We start from the raw sequence: 13,896 nt of genomic DNA on the forward strand, positions 1-13,896 counted from the left end.
GTTTTCAGATCGAAGTTTCGCGCTCCGCTCTACAGCTTGAACTGATGGGTTTTTTTTGTTAAATTATAATTATATGTGGTCACCGTTAGTAAAGTTCCACTACAAAAATAACAGGAATATTTTGTGACACTGAAGCATTGTCACAACATAATTGGCACTAAATCTTATACCTAAATGGAGCCTTATTTGTAAGGATCATGTATTCAGTGAGTTTATGGGTTCTGCCCATTAAAACTTGCCAGATCCTCTCTGCTACTGAAAATGTAACTATAAATAGTTAACACAAATTACCTGTTAAACCGCCTTCCTATAAATTATAAAAGATATTATTGGCGTGGGACTTCATCTATGAACACCTTTCCCCAATAACTGTATGTAAATAGCAATAAAGATATTCAGTTTAACACAAAACGTTGCTTCTTTATTTAAAGTATAACATTTCTATTTTTTTTTTTTTTTTTTAGTTTGAACTTCCTGATACACCATAGGCACATGCATGGGTATTTGACACAATTCTTTACATAAACTATTTCTTTAAACTATATAATCAATAAAGTCTTTAGATGAAATATTACCCAGAGTGCTCAGATATATTGGTCTTCTGTTTATAACTTGAATTGTTTGAAAGTGTAGAAATATTACAAAACAATTCCTAAATAAACGTATATGCGGTTTTATAAGACATGCTTTGGAATTAACTTGCCTTTGATTTCAGTGGTTTACACATTTATTTTTCAGCTGTTTCTAAGCGATGTAACAAAACTTATCAGGGAAGAAAGTTCAAATGGTGTTACTGTTTTCTTACTGTATGAACATTGTGGATATGGTATAGTGATGACATCACCTAATTCATTATGTCAGGGAGCATAACGAAAGGATCAAGCAGAAAAGTAATGTCACAGCTGTATATTAAAAAATAAAACTGCTGACAGACTTGATGCATGTATGTTTTCCACACCATGTTTCAGTGGGGTATAAAATGTTGAATGCGTACAATGTTTGATCATGTTCCAAGTATCGTTGACGTTTGTGAGAAGTGTTTCTAGCATCAGAATTTCTTTGTGACACTTGGTTAAAGATTTAAACGTACTTAGAAACTCTCATGTTTGATAGAACATTGCTCCACAAGTTGAAACCTCTTTCTGGGTTTTTGGAAAATGTTTGTGATTTCTCTTCTCAGAGTGGATGTTTAATTATTTATGATCATATTGGCAGAAAACAATGTTACAACTTAAACTAGATCTACAAAGCTGAATATTTAATGGCAACAATTCACAAACAGATCTGACAACCCCCACTGACAAACCGAGAAAGCAACCTAAAAGTAGTTTACAGTTGTTCGACACAAATAGAATGTAAAGTGTCCTACAACAAATTATCTTCCTTCTCCTCTAAAACTAAACAAGCATGAGGAATTCTTTACAGAGCACTGAATCCCACACAAACTGGAAATCCAATGAAAGCAAGGTACTGGTCTCTTCCTGCTCACGTTTAACATGTTTTTACAAGCAAAACTAGTACTTGGATTTAACAAGTCCCAAAGTGCGGGGAAAATGCTAAAGAAAAAATGCAAGATCCTGTTCACATAGGCTGAACTCTGACAGAGGTTCTAATGACTAAACACATCCATATGTGCGCACATCTTTAAAAAGGTGTTGATTCTTCAGAATAACTTCCGTTTTCAAATAGTCTGTCAATTTTTCCTTTAAATCCCTCTTTTGGAAAATTGCAGATAACTGTAGAGTAAAAATAAACCAAATTTTATAAAAGAACACTTCCTACAACCCCTCTTTATGCCGATTTAAAATATCAACATTTCTTCATCCGGTCCAATTAACATTGGATTGGATCATCTATTAACCTCCCGTTCCAAGTAATCATCTCAATGAAATGCGTAAAAAAATCAGTTTCATTAGAGAATATGGGCTGCTTGCCATTAGTGAGAACCACAGCTTTAATGTGAACACTGAGGACGTTCTAACGGCAGCAGATTCCTTTCAGATATCAGCTTTATATCTTGATGCGGAGAGCGGTGGTCTGTGAGCTGGCGGCCTCGGTAGTGGAGGTGGACTGTGTGGTGGACTTGAACAGAGCTTTGAGAATGGTCTGAGGGTCCACTTCAGGAGTGGGCTGAGAGGAGGCTCGTTGACCGCTGGGACGGGACAGAGAAGGAGGCAGACCGTATTTCTTCGTGGTGCTGCTGCTGCCTGCTCCAGGGGTGTCACTGAGTCTCCTGTAGGAGAACAAAACTAACTGGTCTCTTCATACACAATACAGTTTTGGGTTTTCTTAAATTCATCTATGGCTAAAAAAATTAATTGGATTAATCAGTCAGTCATTTTCTACCGCTTATTCCATAGCGGGTTGCGGGGAAGCTGGTGCCTAACTCCAGCAGTCTATGGGCGAGAGGCAGAGTACACCCTGGACAGATCGCCATTCCATCGCAGGGCAACACACAAACAACCACGCACACATTCATTCATACACCTAAGGGAAATTTAGAGAGACCAATTAACCTAACAGGCATGTCTTTGGACTGTGGGAGGAAGCCGGAGTACCCAGTGAGAACCCACGCATGCATGGGAGAACATGCAAACTCCATGCAGAAAGACCCCCGGCCTGGAATCGAACCCAGAACCTTCTTGCTGCAAGGCAACAGTGCTACCAACTGCGATTAATCGATTATTGAAATAATCATCTACTAATTTAGCAATTGAATAATTGCCAACTTCTTTGTCTGTAAATATGTCCTATCCAGAACTCCTCAAGTTGCAACGTTTTAGCTTCACCCGATACAAAACCTGTAAAACATCTTATATTAAACACCTTTTGCAATCCGATTATTAATCGGTCAATCAAAAAAATTGTCAGATTAGCAAATTGATTGTTAGTTGCAGCCCTAAATTTGACCATCTTCCAGTTTACAGATAAACTGGAGTTCACAAAAACACAAAACTAGAAACTGAATGCAGAGGAAGATGAATTCTAATAAAGGAGATGAACTCACAGTAGAATCGGCTGATCAGAAGTGATGACGTTTCCCTGAATATGAAGGTTACACTTCATGGGTTGGCCTGGCAGGGGTCAAGAAAAGATGAGGGAAACTGTGATTCTTAAAACAAAAATACAGCAGATTACCCAGAAGAAACATCCTAGCTAAAGTACAGGTCCTTCTCAAAATATTAGCATATTGTGATAAAGTTCATTATTTTCCATAATGTCATGATGAAAATTTAACATTCATATATTTTAGATTCATTGCACACTAACTGAAATATTTCAGGTCTTTTATTGTCTTAATATGGATGATTTTGGCATACAGCTCATGAAAACCCAAAATTCCTATCTCACAAAATTAGCATATTTCATCCGACCAATAAAAGAAAAGTGTTTTTAATACAAAAAACGTCAACCTTCAAATAATCATGTAGTTATGCACTCAATACTTGGTCGGGAATCCTTTGGCAGAAATGACTGCTTCAATGCGGCGTGGCATGGAGGCAATCAGCCTGTGGCACTGCTGAGGTCTTATGGAGGCCCAGGATGCTTCGATAGCGGCCTTTAGCTCATCCAGAGTGTTGGGTCTTGAGTCTCTCAATGTTCTCTTCACAATATCCCACAGATTCTCTATGGGGTTCAGGTCAGGAGAGTTGGCAGGCCAATTGAGCACAGTGATACCATGGTCAGTAAACCATTTACCAGTGGTTTTGTCACTGTGAGCAGGTGCCAGGTCGTGCTGAAAAATGAAATCTTCATCTCCATAAAGCTTTTCAGCAGATGCATGAAGTGCTCCATAATCTCCTGATAGCTAGCTGCATTGACCCTGCCCTTGATAAAACACAGTGGACCAACACCAGCAGCTGACACGGCACCCAGACCATCACTGACTGTGGGTACTTGACACTGGACTTCTGGCATTTTGGCATTTCCTTCTCCCCAGTCTTCCTCCAGACTCTGGCACCTTGATTTCCGAATGACATGCAGAATTTGCTTTCATCCGAAAAAAGTACTTTGGACCACTGAGCAACAGTCCAGTGCTGCTTCTCTGTAGCCCAGGTCTGGGGAATGTGGCACCTGTAGCCCATTTCCTGCACACGCCTGTGCACGGTGGCTCTGGATGTTTCTACTCCAGACTCAGTCCACTGCTTCCGCAGGTCCCCCAAGGTCTGGAATCGGCCCTTCTCCACAATCTTCCTCAGGGTCCGGTCACCTCTTCTCGTTGTGCAGCGTTTTCTGCCACACTTTTTCCTTCCCACAGACTTCCCACTGAGGTGCCTTGATACAGCACTCTGGGAACAGCCTATTCGTTCAGAAATTTCTTTCTGTGTCTTACCCTCTTGCTTGAGGGTGTCAATAGTGGCCTTCTGGACAGCAGTCAGGTCGGCAGTCTTACCCATGATTGGGATTTTGAGTGATGAACCAGGCTGGGAGTTTTAAAGGCCTCAGGAATCTTTTGCAGGTGTTTAGAGTTAACTTGTTGATTCAGATGATTAGGTTCATAGCTCGTTTAGAGACCCTTTTAATGATATGCTAATTTTGTGAGATAGGAATTTTGGGTTTTCATGAGCTGTATGCCAAAATCATCCGTATTAAGACAATAAAAGACCTGAAATATTTCAGTTAGTGTGCAATGAATCTAAAATATATGAATGTTAAATTTTCATCATTACATTATAGAAAATAATGAACTTTATCACAATATGCTAATATTTTGAGAAGGACCTGTAGTTCTAGAACCAACAACTCATAGGGCATGTGTGTTCTAGCCAGTGGCACTCACCGTCCAAGCAGCGATTGTTGTACCTCCTGTATGCACTGACAGCATCCTCTTTACGGACAAACACTACCTCAGCTACGCCCACCTTTACCAGGCGCGCTCGCTTCAAAGCACCGCACACACAGAACAGTTCCTTTGGACAAACAGGCAGCACAACCACACCCGCTTTAGTCACTGCCGTTCTACAGCACTAAACATGTCACAAACTAGCAAACAGAAGAGATGAGAGTCAAAGACAAGCAGAATGATCGACTCACCAATATGTCCTCCTCAGTAACCCGGGAATGAAGGTTGGTCACGGTTATTTTAGTTCCCTCCAATGGGCTAAAAGTCAGCTAAAAAGAAAGTTGTTCCGTGTCAGTAATGAAACCTAATTATTGACCTGCCACATACATACTTCCTAGCTTTACATTTACAGTTATGCGACTTTAACAGAGAGCTGCACTGTGAAGCAAAGTAAACAAAGCTGTTTTTGGGGGTTTGTATTGATTCAGCCTTGGTCAGCTAACCTTAAAACGCCACCTGGAGATAATAGAAACTACGATGGTAAATATGAAGTATCCTTGTCAACCTGGGGGTTGACTCTGGGGTAAAATCTTAACTTCCTATTCTAAACGGTTTTCAGATCATTGAAAACCTTCTAGAATAGGCAGGTTTGATAACCATTAAGGCATGAAAGTTAAGATTTTTAAATCTTTACATAAAATGTTCTGATCAGAGCTCCTGGGGCTTGAAGTCTTTTAATGAGTTGCCAGAAAAAATGTCAGTTTTCTCCAAATGCATGTTGCCCTCCCCTATCTGTTGCTACTACAAATTAAAAAGCAGTTTGGCTATTAAACAGTAAACTGCACGAGCAACCAGAGGAGACCAACAGCTAATATAAGTTTAATTCACTTGTGTTACTCTAGAAAGAGCAAAGCATAAAAAATGACAGCATTCTGTTCTTGAAAACTACTACAGGTGTTCACTGTATTCCATATCATGTATCAAAATCCAAATAAATAGTATGGTCCAAATGATTAGAACTGTAATAATCAGTGTTGCATTATATCAGCAGGAGTAAGAATGATTGTTGCGTTTCTGATTTAAATACAAGCAATTTGATGATATATATTTCTGTTTTTGAATTTTTGATGTAAATACCCTAAAACCATGAAATTGTAATATCTTTACACAAGGTGATACTTTGACTCTCATACCAGCCCACTAATTTAGAACATGTAGCTTCTATGTAAGTTTCTTCTGCTAAGAATCCCAATTATTCTTTCAAGAAAAAAATATACGTATACGACAGAAATACGCTGATATTTGGTGAATATAAATCTCCATCAAGATCAAAGTTCAAGTGTCGGGTGAAAAGTTATCTAATTGATTGATATAATTTAATAACACGTGAGATGTCTGTCTCCCAACATATAAATGTTGTTTAGGTGTTTCTTTTCACCCATGATATTTAAAAATATGTTTTATGGAGCTCTTCTTAAGAAAGTATAAAACTAAAACCATGATGATCTAGCTGGACTTGCAGGGATTCCTGTTTGTAACAGAAAAAAACTCAACATTGCTGGCTAAGTCAAGCTTTTTTAGGTTTCCACACAAAAACAATCTATGTCTCAAACAACTCATCTGATACAACAAATGTAAATATTGATGTTTTTTTCTTTAAGAATTCTTAATCATTATAGATTTTTCCCCTCACAAAAGAAACTCAAACACTAACATAGTCGCCACATTCATTTAGTGAAGATAAGCCAGAGGATGAAGATGCGAAAAGAAAACACGGTTGTTTATAGATGCAAGCTTGAGTATGTACCAGAGGAGGAGTAGGCGTTGCAGTGCTGGTTTCTGCTGTGCTCTGCTGCAGAGTCCTGGACACCGGCTGCAAAGCTGCAGCAGAGGAACGGGCAGCAGCCGTGCTGGTGTTGGGCCGGGTGGGCGCCACCGGGACTGGAGGCCGTGGGGCCGTGTAGGCATCATTTTTTACCACCTTAGTGATGGGGGCTGTCATGGAGAACATGGAGCCTACGGGGCCAGTCTGTATGAAGCATTTTTTATTTTATTTTATGTGGAAACCAGACACAGTTTGAGTAATGCTTCAAACATTTGGGTATTTATAAGATCGTCTTACCCGGGACTGTCCCATATTGTTGTCAGTTGTGATCTTTATTTGTTTGCTGGGGATGCTGCCGAGGTCATTTAAGGCAGGCTGAGAGAAACGATCATTTATTAAGCAGCACGTTTTGCACTGAAGATAAAACAAAATGAAAATGAAAACATATCTACCTGCGTCATTCCACGAATTCCACTTAAGATCCCAGCTGGCCGTTGCTGAAAAGTGAGTCAGTCATTTTAAAACTGCTTTTTCGTCTACTTTTACAGTTCGAGATAAAAAAAAACAAAAAACTTTCTGCACCCTTACCTGGATGGTCTTTGTTATTTTTAGAGGTGGTTCAGCAGCTGCTTGCGTCTGTGTTCCTCCAATACTCCTCTTAAGGCTCAGCCTATCGCGAGCATCCATTACTCGTACATTATTGCTCAGCTGTGGTGTTGTGCTGACTCTGGCATTCAGTCCTTGTACATTAGTGGTAAACTGCCTAGTATTCGCACTGGCAAGATTACTGTTGGTTTGTATCTGTATCTGTGGCACTGGCGTCTTGCCTTGCAGTTGTTGCGTTATCGCTGCCTTTAGTGTGGTCTGTGCAGGGGTGCCAAACTGACTTTGCCCCTGTTTGCGTGAGTTAATCATCTGCCGAGCATCCTGCACACCTCCTGCCCCTCCCCTGCCACGGATTTTGAACCGAGCATCTTTTTGAACTAACTTCTCTCTGGCATCCTTCACTTGAAAACCTGATGAGAGATAGAAAAGAAGTTGATGGCTAAAATGATTTTAATCCTTCAACTGTTTACATCCTTGTTTAATAACAAACCTTACCTGTTCCTCCTCCCAGGCGTTGTCTTGCATCATTGATCCCAATTTTTTGCCTGGCATCAAAGTTTTTACTGTCCCCTCCTCCAACCCGTCCAAACATGGGCCTAAAGCAAACAAACAATCTATAAATAAAACAGCATAACTCTCACATGAAAATAGAGAGTCCCTCACATCTACATGGCAAAATCCCATAGATAGATAGATTATTCCAGTTGGAGCGACTCTTAACTGCCCTTGATCATGTAAAAGAAAGAAAAGAGACAACATGGGTTAAATGATCTGCTATAGTATTGTGATGTATCATAATTGTTTTTCTCTATTTTGTCCCTAACCTTAAACCCGTGTTGTTTTTTTATTTGTATTTTTAAGTCAAAGGGAGACAAACCTGTAATAAAAACCTTCACAGACCAAATTTGTGATTTTAGTCTTAATATTGTTTGATTGGCCGAATTTTAACCAGCAACCGGTGCGGGATCAGTTTTGGCCATCACTTTGTTACTTTTTGGCACAACACTGGTTGATGTTAATATAGCTCGCATACACATATAGGCTGGAGCAGGGCCTGTAGCAACCACATTTCTTCAAGAACTGGTAGCAGAAACAAAATTTAAAAAATAAATATTAGCGGAGCAAATCGAAATAGGGCGGTACAAACAAGACAACAAGCAAACACGATCTTATACTGCAAGCATGGGCTTTTAATGCCCCACCAAAACAATTAGGTATTATGCATTGGAATTATTCGTGTTTTTTTCAACTTAAAGGGTTCGTTTCTAGAGGCCTCTTGCTAATGGTTGCTACTTAGCTTAATGTTTAGCATTCTGTTGCTGCCACACGTAACAACGAACAAACAGCAGCTCTATTTTATTGTTATTCTTTCAAAATTCCCACAAAAAGGCTTTATAGATTCCTCATTTAAAGTATTTACACCTTAACTACATTTTACGTACCGTTTAGCTGGAGCTTTAAGGTTAATTCCGCGCCGCCGTATAACTTCATCCAACGAGACGTCTGCCATTTTCTCATACACTGCAACCACTGCGCGTGCGCGTCACAGAATATTTTCACTATCATTATGGACACCGCTTTAGACCAAAAAGGACAAAATGAGTTTCTGTGGAAACAATATCGTTTTGTTTATACTTTACAGTTTTAGACATTTTACTATCACAGACCTGAAAATTAAGAATAGCACACCGTTAACTTTTAAAAGCAGCCCTCTTACTACTGAATAATCTGTTATTGGTTACTCTTGAAGAGGTCCACAAAAATTGGGATTACCCATGAGGCTTTGCGCCCCTTGTTTGATAAATACATATAAAAGTCGGCCAACTAAAACGATTTACGTCTATTTGTGTACATTGTTTTAAAACAATATTCCTTAGTATATTTGAGATATTAGTATAAATGTAATTGTTTACCAGTGTTTCGCTTTCATGCTGCACCCTAACTGAGAATGCTATGGCAAGATGTCTATAGCTGCTGATCGACGCTCTATTGTTATGCCTTAAACTGATGAGTAAGGAAAATAACGATGCGGGGTGACGCCCGTATCCTCGTCAACTATACGAGAGGAATTTTTGAAAGGGCATAGGTCTGCCTGTAGAGGTGACTCGCTTACTTTGCGAGATGCCTCGCTGGACCAGGACCTTCCCCGGTCCCAAAGCTTGTAAATGTAACACAGAAGAAATTTGCTGACAAAGAAGTCATTAGGATCAAGACACATTCATCTCTCAGACTAGGATCATAAATTGGTCCATATTCAGCACAATATCACACTTTCAATGACTACTGCAGTTTCGAAATTATTTAACACCTGAATAACATTCCTTGTAAAAAGCACACATTTGTAAATCAGTTGTGTTGATGCAACATTAAGATATCAGCTGGCAGAACTCTCACCAGGTAGTTTGAAGAGCTCCAGGCCTGAACTCTTAGATGTACAAAAGAAAAAACAGCCACCCCCAATTGTTCAGTTATGTAAATGACCCAAAGAGGCTTTGGAATTGTGTTTCATGGAAGGATGGATCAACACCAGAACTTTTCTGGCCGAAGGATTAGCAGTGTATCTGAAGGAGGAAGAATAAAGCATACACTGAAAGGAAAACCCTGCCTTTATGGAAAGGAAGTGGCTCAGTTATGCTCTGGGGCCTTCTTCTGACACTGGAAACCAGCAACTTGTGAAGTGCAGGATGATTCAATTACGTGTCAGGAAATTCCAGAAGAAAAAAATCATTTCGACTGTGAGGAAGCTGAAGCTTAGACATAAGTATCTCAAAGTCCACCAAGCCTTACTTTCAGATGAACCACTGGAAGATACCAGAGTGGCCATCATAGCTGGCTCATTTAAACTCTATTAAAATCTCTGGTGGGGTTGTAAGAAACATGGAGGTCCTTGCACACGAGCAGTAGGGTAATAAGCTACCTGCAGCAGACATCTGCATGCATTTTTAGTTTTTGTGCTTGTTGAGGAACAGTAAGAATACATTACCAAATGTGACACATAATAATTGCTCAGACTAGACAAAGAGTGAGAATGTGTTTCAAATAGAGAAATGCCAAATATGACTTTGTCCTTTTTTTCTGAAAATTATACTAACACAATACATTGTTATCCATTAGCGACACATTATAATAGTTGATAAAGTGGTAAGACATTTATTAACATTCATACCTTAGATGTAGAAAGGTCAAATCTGAGCTGAAGTACTTTACTCTGAACAAAGATTCTTTACCACATATTTGCATATTTATAAAACTAGTATTGCATCTGCCAAATTACAAAAAAATTCAATTCAATTCAATTCAAAAATACTTTATTAATCCCAAAGGGAAATTAAATGTTGTTATAACTCATATTATGAAGGTTTCCTCAAAGAGTCGTTGTAGATGATGATGGCTGTGGGCAGGAAGGATCTCCTGTAGCGCTCCATCTTACAGCAGATCTGAAGAAGCCTCTGACTGAAGACACTCTGTTTTTGTAGGACAGTCTCATGAAGAGGATGCTCAGGGTTCTCCATAATGTTCTTCATTTTATGAAGAATCCTTCTTTCCACAATGATCTACAGAGGTTCCAGAGGAGTCCCCAGAACAGAACCAGCCTTCTTTATCAGCTTGTTGAGCTTTTTTAAGTCCCTGCCTCTGATGCTGCTACCCCAGCAGATGATGGTAGAAGAGATCACACTCTCCACAACAGACTTATAGAAGATATGCAGCATCTTGCTGCAAACACCAAAGGACCTAAGCTTCCTCAAGAAGTACAGTCTGCTCTGTCCCTTCTTGTAGATGGCTTCACAGTTGCATCTCCACTCTAGTCTGTTGTCCAGGTGAACACCGAGGTATTTATACTCCTGCACCACCTCCACTTCTTCTCCCATGATGGAAATAGTTTTTGACTTATTCCTGTTTCTCTTAAAATCTACAATCATCTCCTTTGTTTTAGTCACGTTCAAAATGAGATGATTGTTTCCACACCATGCCACAAAGTGGTCCACCACCTTCCTGTACTCAGCTTCTTGTCCATCTCTGATCCACCCCACAACTGCAGAATCATCCGAGTATTTCTGCAGATGACAGGAGTCTGTCTTGTACTGGAAGTCTGAGGTGTACACAGTGAAAAGGAATGGTGAGAGTACAGTCCCCTGTGGTGCCCCTGTGCTGCTGACTACCTGGTTAGACTCACAATCCTTCAGTCTCACAAACTGTGGTCTGTTTGTCAGGTAGTCTTTGATCCAGGAGATTGTTGAGGCCTCCACCTGAGTCTTCTGGAGTTTCTGACAAAGCAAATCAGGTTGGATTGTATTAAATGCACTGGAGAAATCAAAGAACATGATCCTCACAGTGCTGCTGGCTTTGTCCAGATGACAGTGGGTTTGTTGAAGCAGGTGTATGATGGCATCTTCAACTCCAACTCCACAGCGATAAGCAAACTGAAGGGGGTCCTGATAGTTTATTGTTTGCTTACTCAGGTGGGCCAACAGGAGTCTCTCTAGGACCTTCATGATGTAGGAAGTCAGGGCAACAGGTCTATAGTCATTGAGGACTGATGGGTGAGTTTTCTTTGGTACCGGAATAAAACAGGAGGTCTTCCACAACACCGGAACCTTCTTCTGGGCCCGGCTAAGGTTGAAGAGGTGCTGCAGAATCCCACAGAGCTGCTCTGCACAGGCCTTCAGGACTCTAGGGCAGACATGATCTGGACCTGCAGCCTTATTCCTATTCAGTCTCTCCAGTTGTCTCTTCACCTGACTTCTTGAGACACACAGGTGGAAGGGGGAAGCAAAGGAAGCATCAGCATCTTCTGATATGGTTGAAGGCAAACATGTAGAAGCAGAAGGGTCTAGGGCCGAGGTGGAAGATAAAAAATGTGAGGTGTTACTGGACAGCTGTGGGTCCTGTGGGTCAAAGGAAGGTGGAATGTCTGTTTGGCTGTGAGCAGGAGAGGAGGATGCGAAGCTTGTTTCTGAACTGAACCTATTGAAGAATGTGTTCAGTTCATTGGCTCTGTCCAGACCTCCATCGGTCTGATCATCCTTCTGCTTGAAGCCTGTGATCGTCTTCATTCCTGTCCACACATCTCTGATATTGTTTTGCTGGAGCTTGCTTTCCAGTTTCTTCTTGTACACCTCCTTGCTGTCTCTTATCTTGACTTTAAGTTGCTTCTGTATTCTCCTCAATAATTCTCTGTCTCCCTCTCTGAAGGCTCTTTTTTTCTTGTTAAGCAGGTCCTTCAGGTCACTAGTGATCCAAGGTTTGTTATTGGGGAAGCATCTCACGGTTCTGGTGGGGATGATGTTATCCACACAGAAGTTTATATAGTCGGTTACACACTCAGTCATGGCATTGATGTCCTCTCCATGTGGCTGGCACAGTGCGTCCCAGTCTGTAGCCTCAAAGCAACCTTGCAGAGCTTCTTCAGCTTCCTGTAACCATTTTCTCACAGTCCTCTTTATTACAAGTTGCCTCTGAACAAGGGGCTTATATTTCGAGCAGAGAAAAACAAGATTGTGATCTGATTTGCCTAGAGGAGGTTGTGCTGTAGAGATGTATGAGTCCTTGACATTTGCATAAAACAAATCTAATGTTTTGTTTTCTCTGGTAGAGCAGCTGACAAATTGTTGAAACGTTGGAAGTGTAGCAGAGAGTGAAGCATGGTTAAAATCACCAGAAATTGCCACAAAAGCATTGGGGTTTTGTGTCTGTAGCTTAGCAACAACTGAGCTGATGGCATCACATGCAGTGTCAGCAACAGCGGAAGGTGGAACATAAACTGTTACCAAAATAACACTGGTGAACTCTCTGGGTAAATAATATGGACGAAAACTTACTGCCAACAGTTCAATATCTGGACTGCAGAGATGACATTTCACAGTTACATGTCCTGGATTACACCATCTGTTGTTCACAAGTACTGCCAGTCCACCTCCTTTACATTTGCCGCTCCTCTTTAAATCTCTGTCTGCTCGTATGGTTAAAAAGCCCGGCAGAGAGACGCTGGAGTTGGGGATATGATCCTGCAGCCATGTCTCAGTAAAACACATGATACTGCATGCCCGGTACTCTGGCTGGGTCCTTTGTAGGGCTTGGAGTTCATCCAACTTGTTTCCCAACGATCTCACATTGCCCATCAAAATTGACGGAAGAGATGGTTTGAACTTCCTCCTTCTCTCTCTTCTCTTAGCTCCTACTCTGCATCCACAGCGTCTCCTTTTCAACTCATCAAGGATTTGGGGTTGTAGCTGAAGTATTATTTGAGCTTTTGAGATATTAATCAGCTGCTCCCGGTTGTAAGAAACAACCCCGTTGCCATGGCAATGCATCATAACAAATGTCCAAAAATAGAAAGTATTAAGAAAAATCCTCCAAGCTGTGCAGCATCCGACACTGGAGTGGACAGTCATACAAAAAAAATCAACTGTATCCACCACAAGAGGAATAGTTCCCAAAAAAGAATAAATCAGAATCAAAAGTAACAGAGCTACTCCAACCTGCTGCCACCTTGAGCGGCGCAATTCTAGAATCTACAGATTAAATTTTTCTTTTCAAATTAGGATTCAGACTAGCATCAAAACACCTCTGTTAGACCGCTCAAACCTGGGCTTAATTATTTTATACTGATTATAGATTCCTAAAATCTTTTTAAAATAGTTTTAGGTTCAGAGACTGGGGGGGGTTTAAGGGATAGCAGAAG

General features: G+C 40.6%; 1 protein-coding gene and 1 non-coding gene across 2 annotated transcripts; one reads left to right on the top strand and one right to left on the bottom strand.

The window, feature by feature from the left end:
- Nucleotides 1–1,237: 1,237 nt before the first annotated feature.
- LOC124863851 (polymerase delta-interacting protein 3-like) lies at nt 1,238–8,739 on the bottom strand. Its single transcript, XM_047358375.1, has 10 exons — nt 8,657–8,739; nt 7,710–7,810; nt 7,197–7,624; nt 7,061–7,105; nt 6,906–6,983; nt 6,591–6,812; nt 5,035–5,112; nt 4,781–4,910; nt 3,008–3,074; nt 1,238–2,233 (listed from the first exon to the last, which is right to left on the bottom strand). Exons 1-10 carry the CDS (start codon nt 8,722–8,724, stop codon nt 2,011–2,013), a joined length of 1,440 nt encoding a protein of 479 aa, XP_047214331.1. The 5' UTR covers nt 8,725–8,739; the 3' UTR covers nt 1,238–2,010.
- Nucleotides 8,740–9,208: 469 nt separating this feature from the next.
- LOC124865074 lies at nt 9,209–9,362 on the top strand. The gene has a single exon (XR_007037439.1). It is a non-coding gene; the product is annotated as a U12 minor spliceosomal RNA (small nuclear RNA).
- The last annotated feature ends 4,534 nt before the right edge of the window (nt 9,363–13,896 follow it).

This window comes from Girardinichthys multiradiatus, chromosome Y (assembly GCF_021462225.1).
Source record: "Girardinichthys multiradiatus isolate DD_20200921_A chromosome Y, DD_fGirMul_XY1, whole genome shotgun sequence".
Taxonomy (NCBI): Eukaryota; Metazoa; Chordata; class Actinopteri; order Cyprinodontiformes; family Goodeidae; genus Girardinichthys; species Girardinichthys multiradiatus.

Excerpts from the sequence above, each read along its gene's own strand:
- LOC124863851 (XM_047358375.1), bottom strand. The coding sequence starts at position 8,724 with ATGGCAGACGTCTCGTTGGATGAAGTTATACGGCGGCGCGGAATTAAC. Across the intron at positions 7,811-8,656 it reads CTTAAAGCTCCAGCTAAACG|GCCCATGTTTGGACGGGTTG; the intron begins GTACGTAAAATG and ends TGTTTGCTTTAG. Across the intron at positions 7,625-7,709 it reads ACGCCTGGGAGGAGGAACAG|GTTTTCAAGTGAAGGATGCC; the intron begins GTAAGGTTTGTT and ends ATCTCTCATCAG.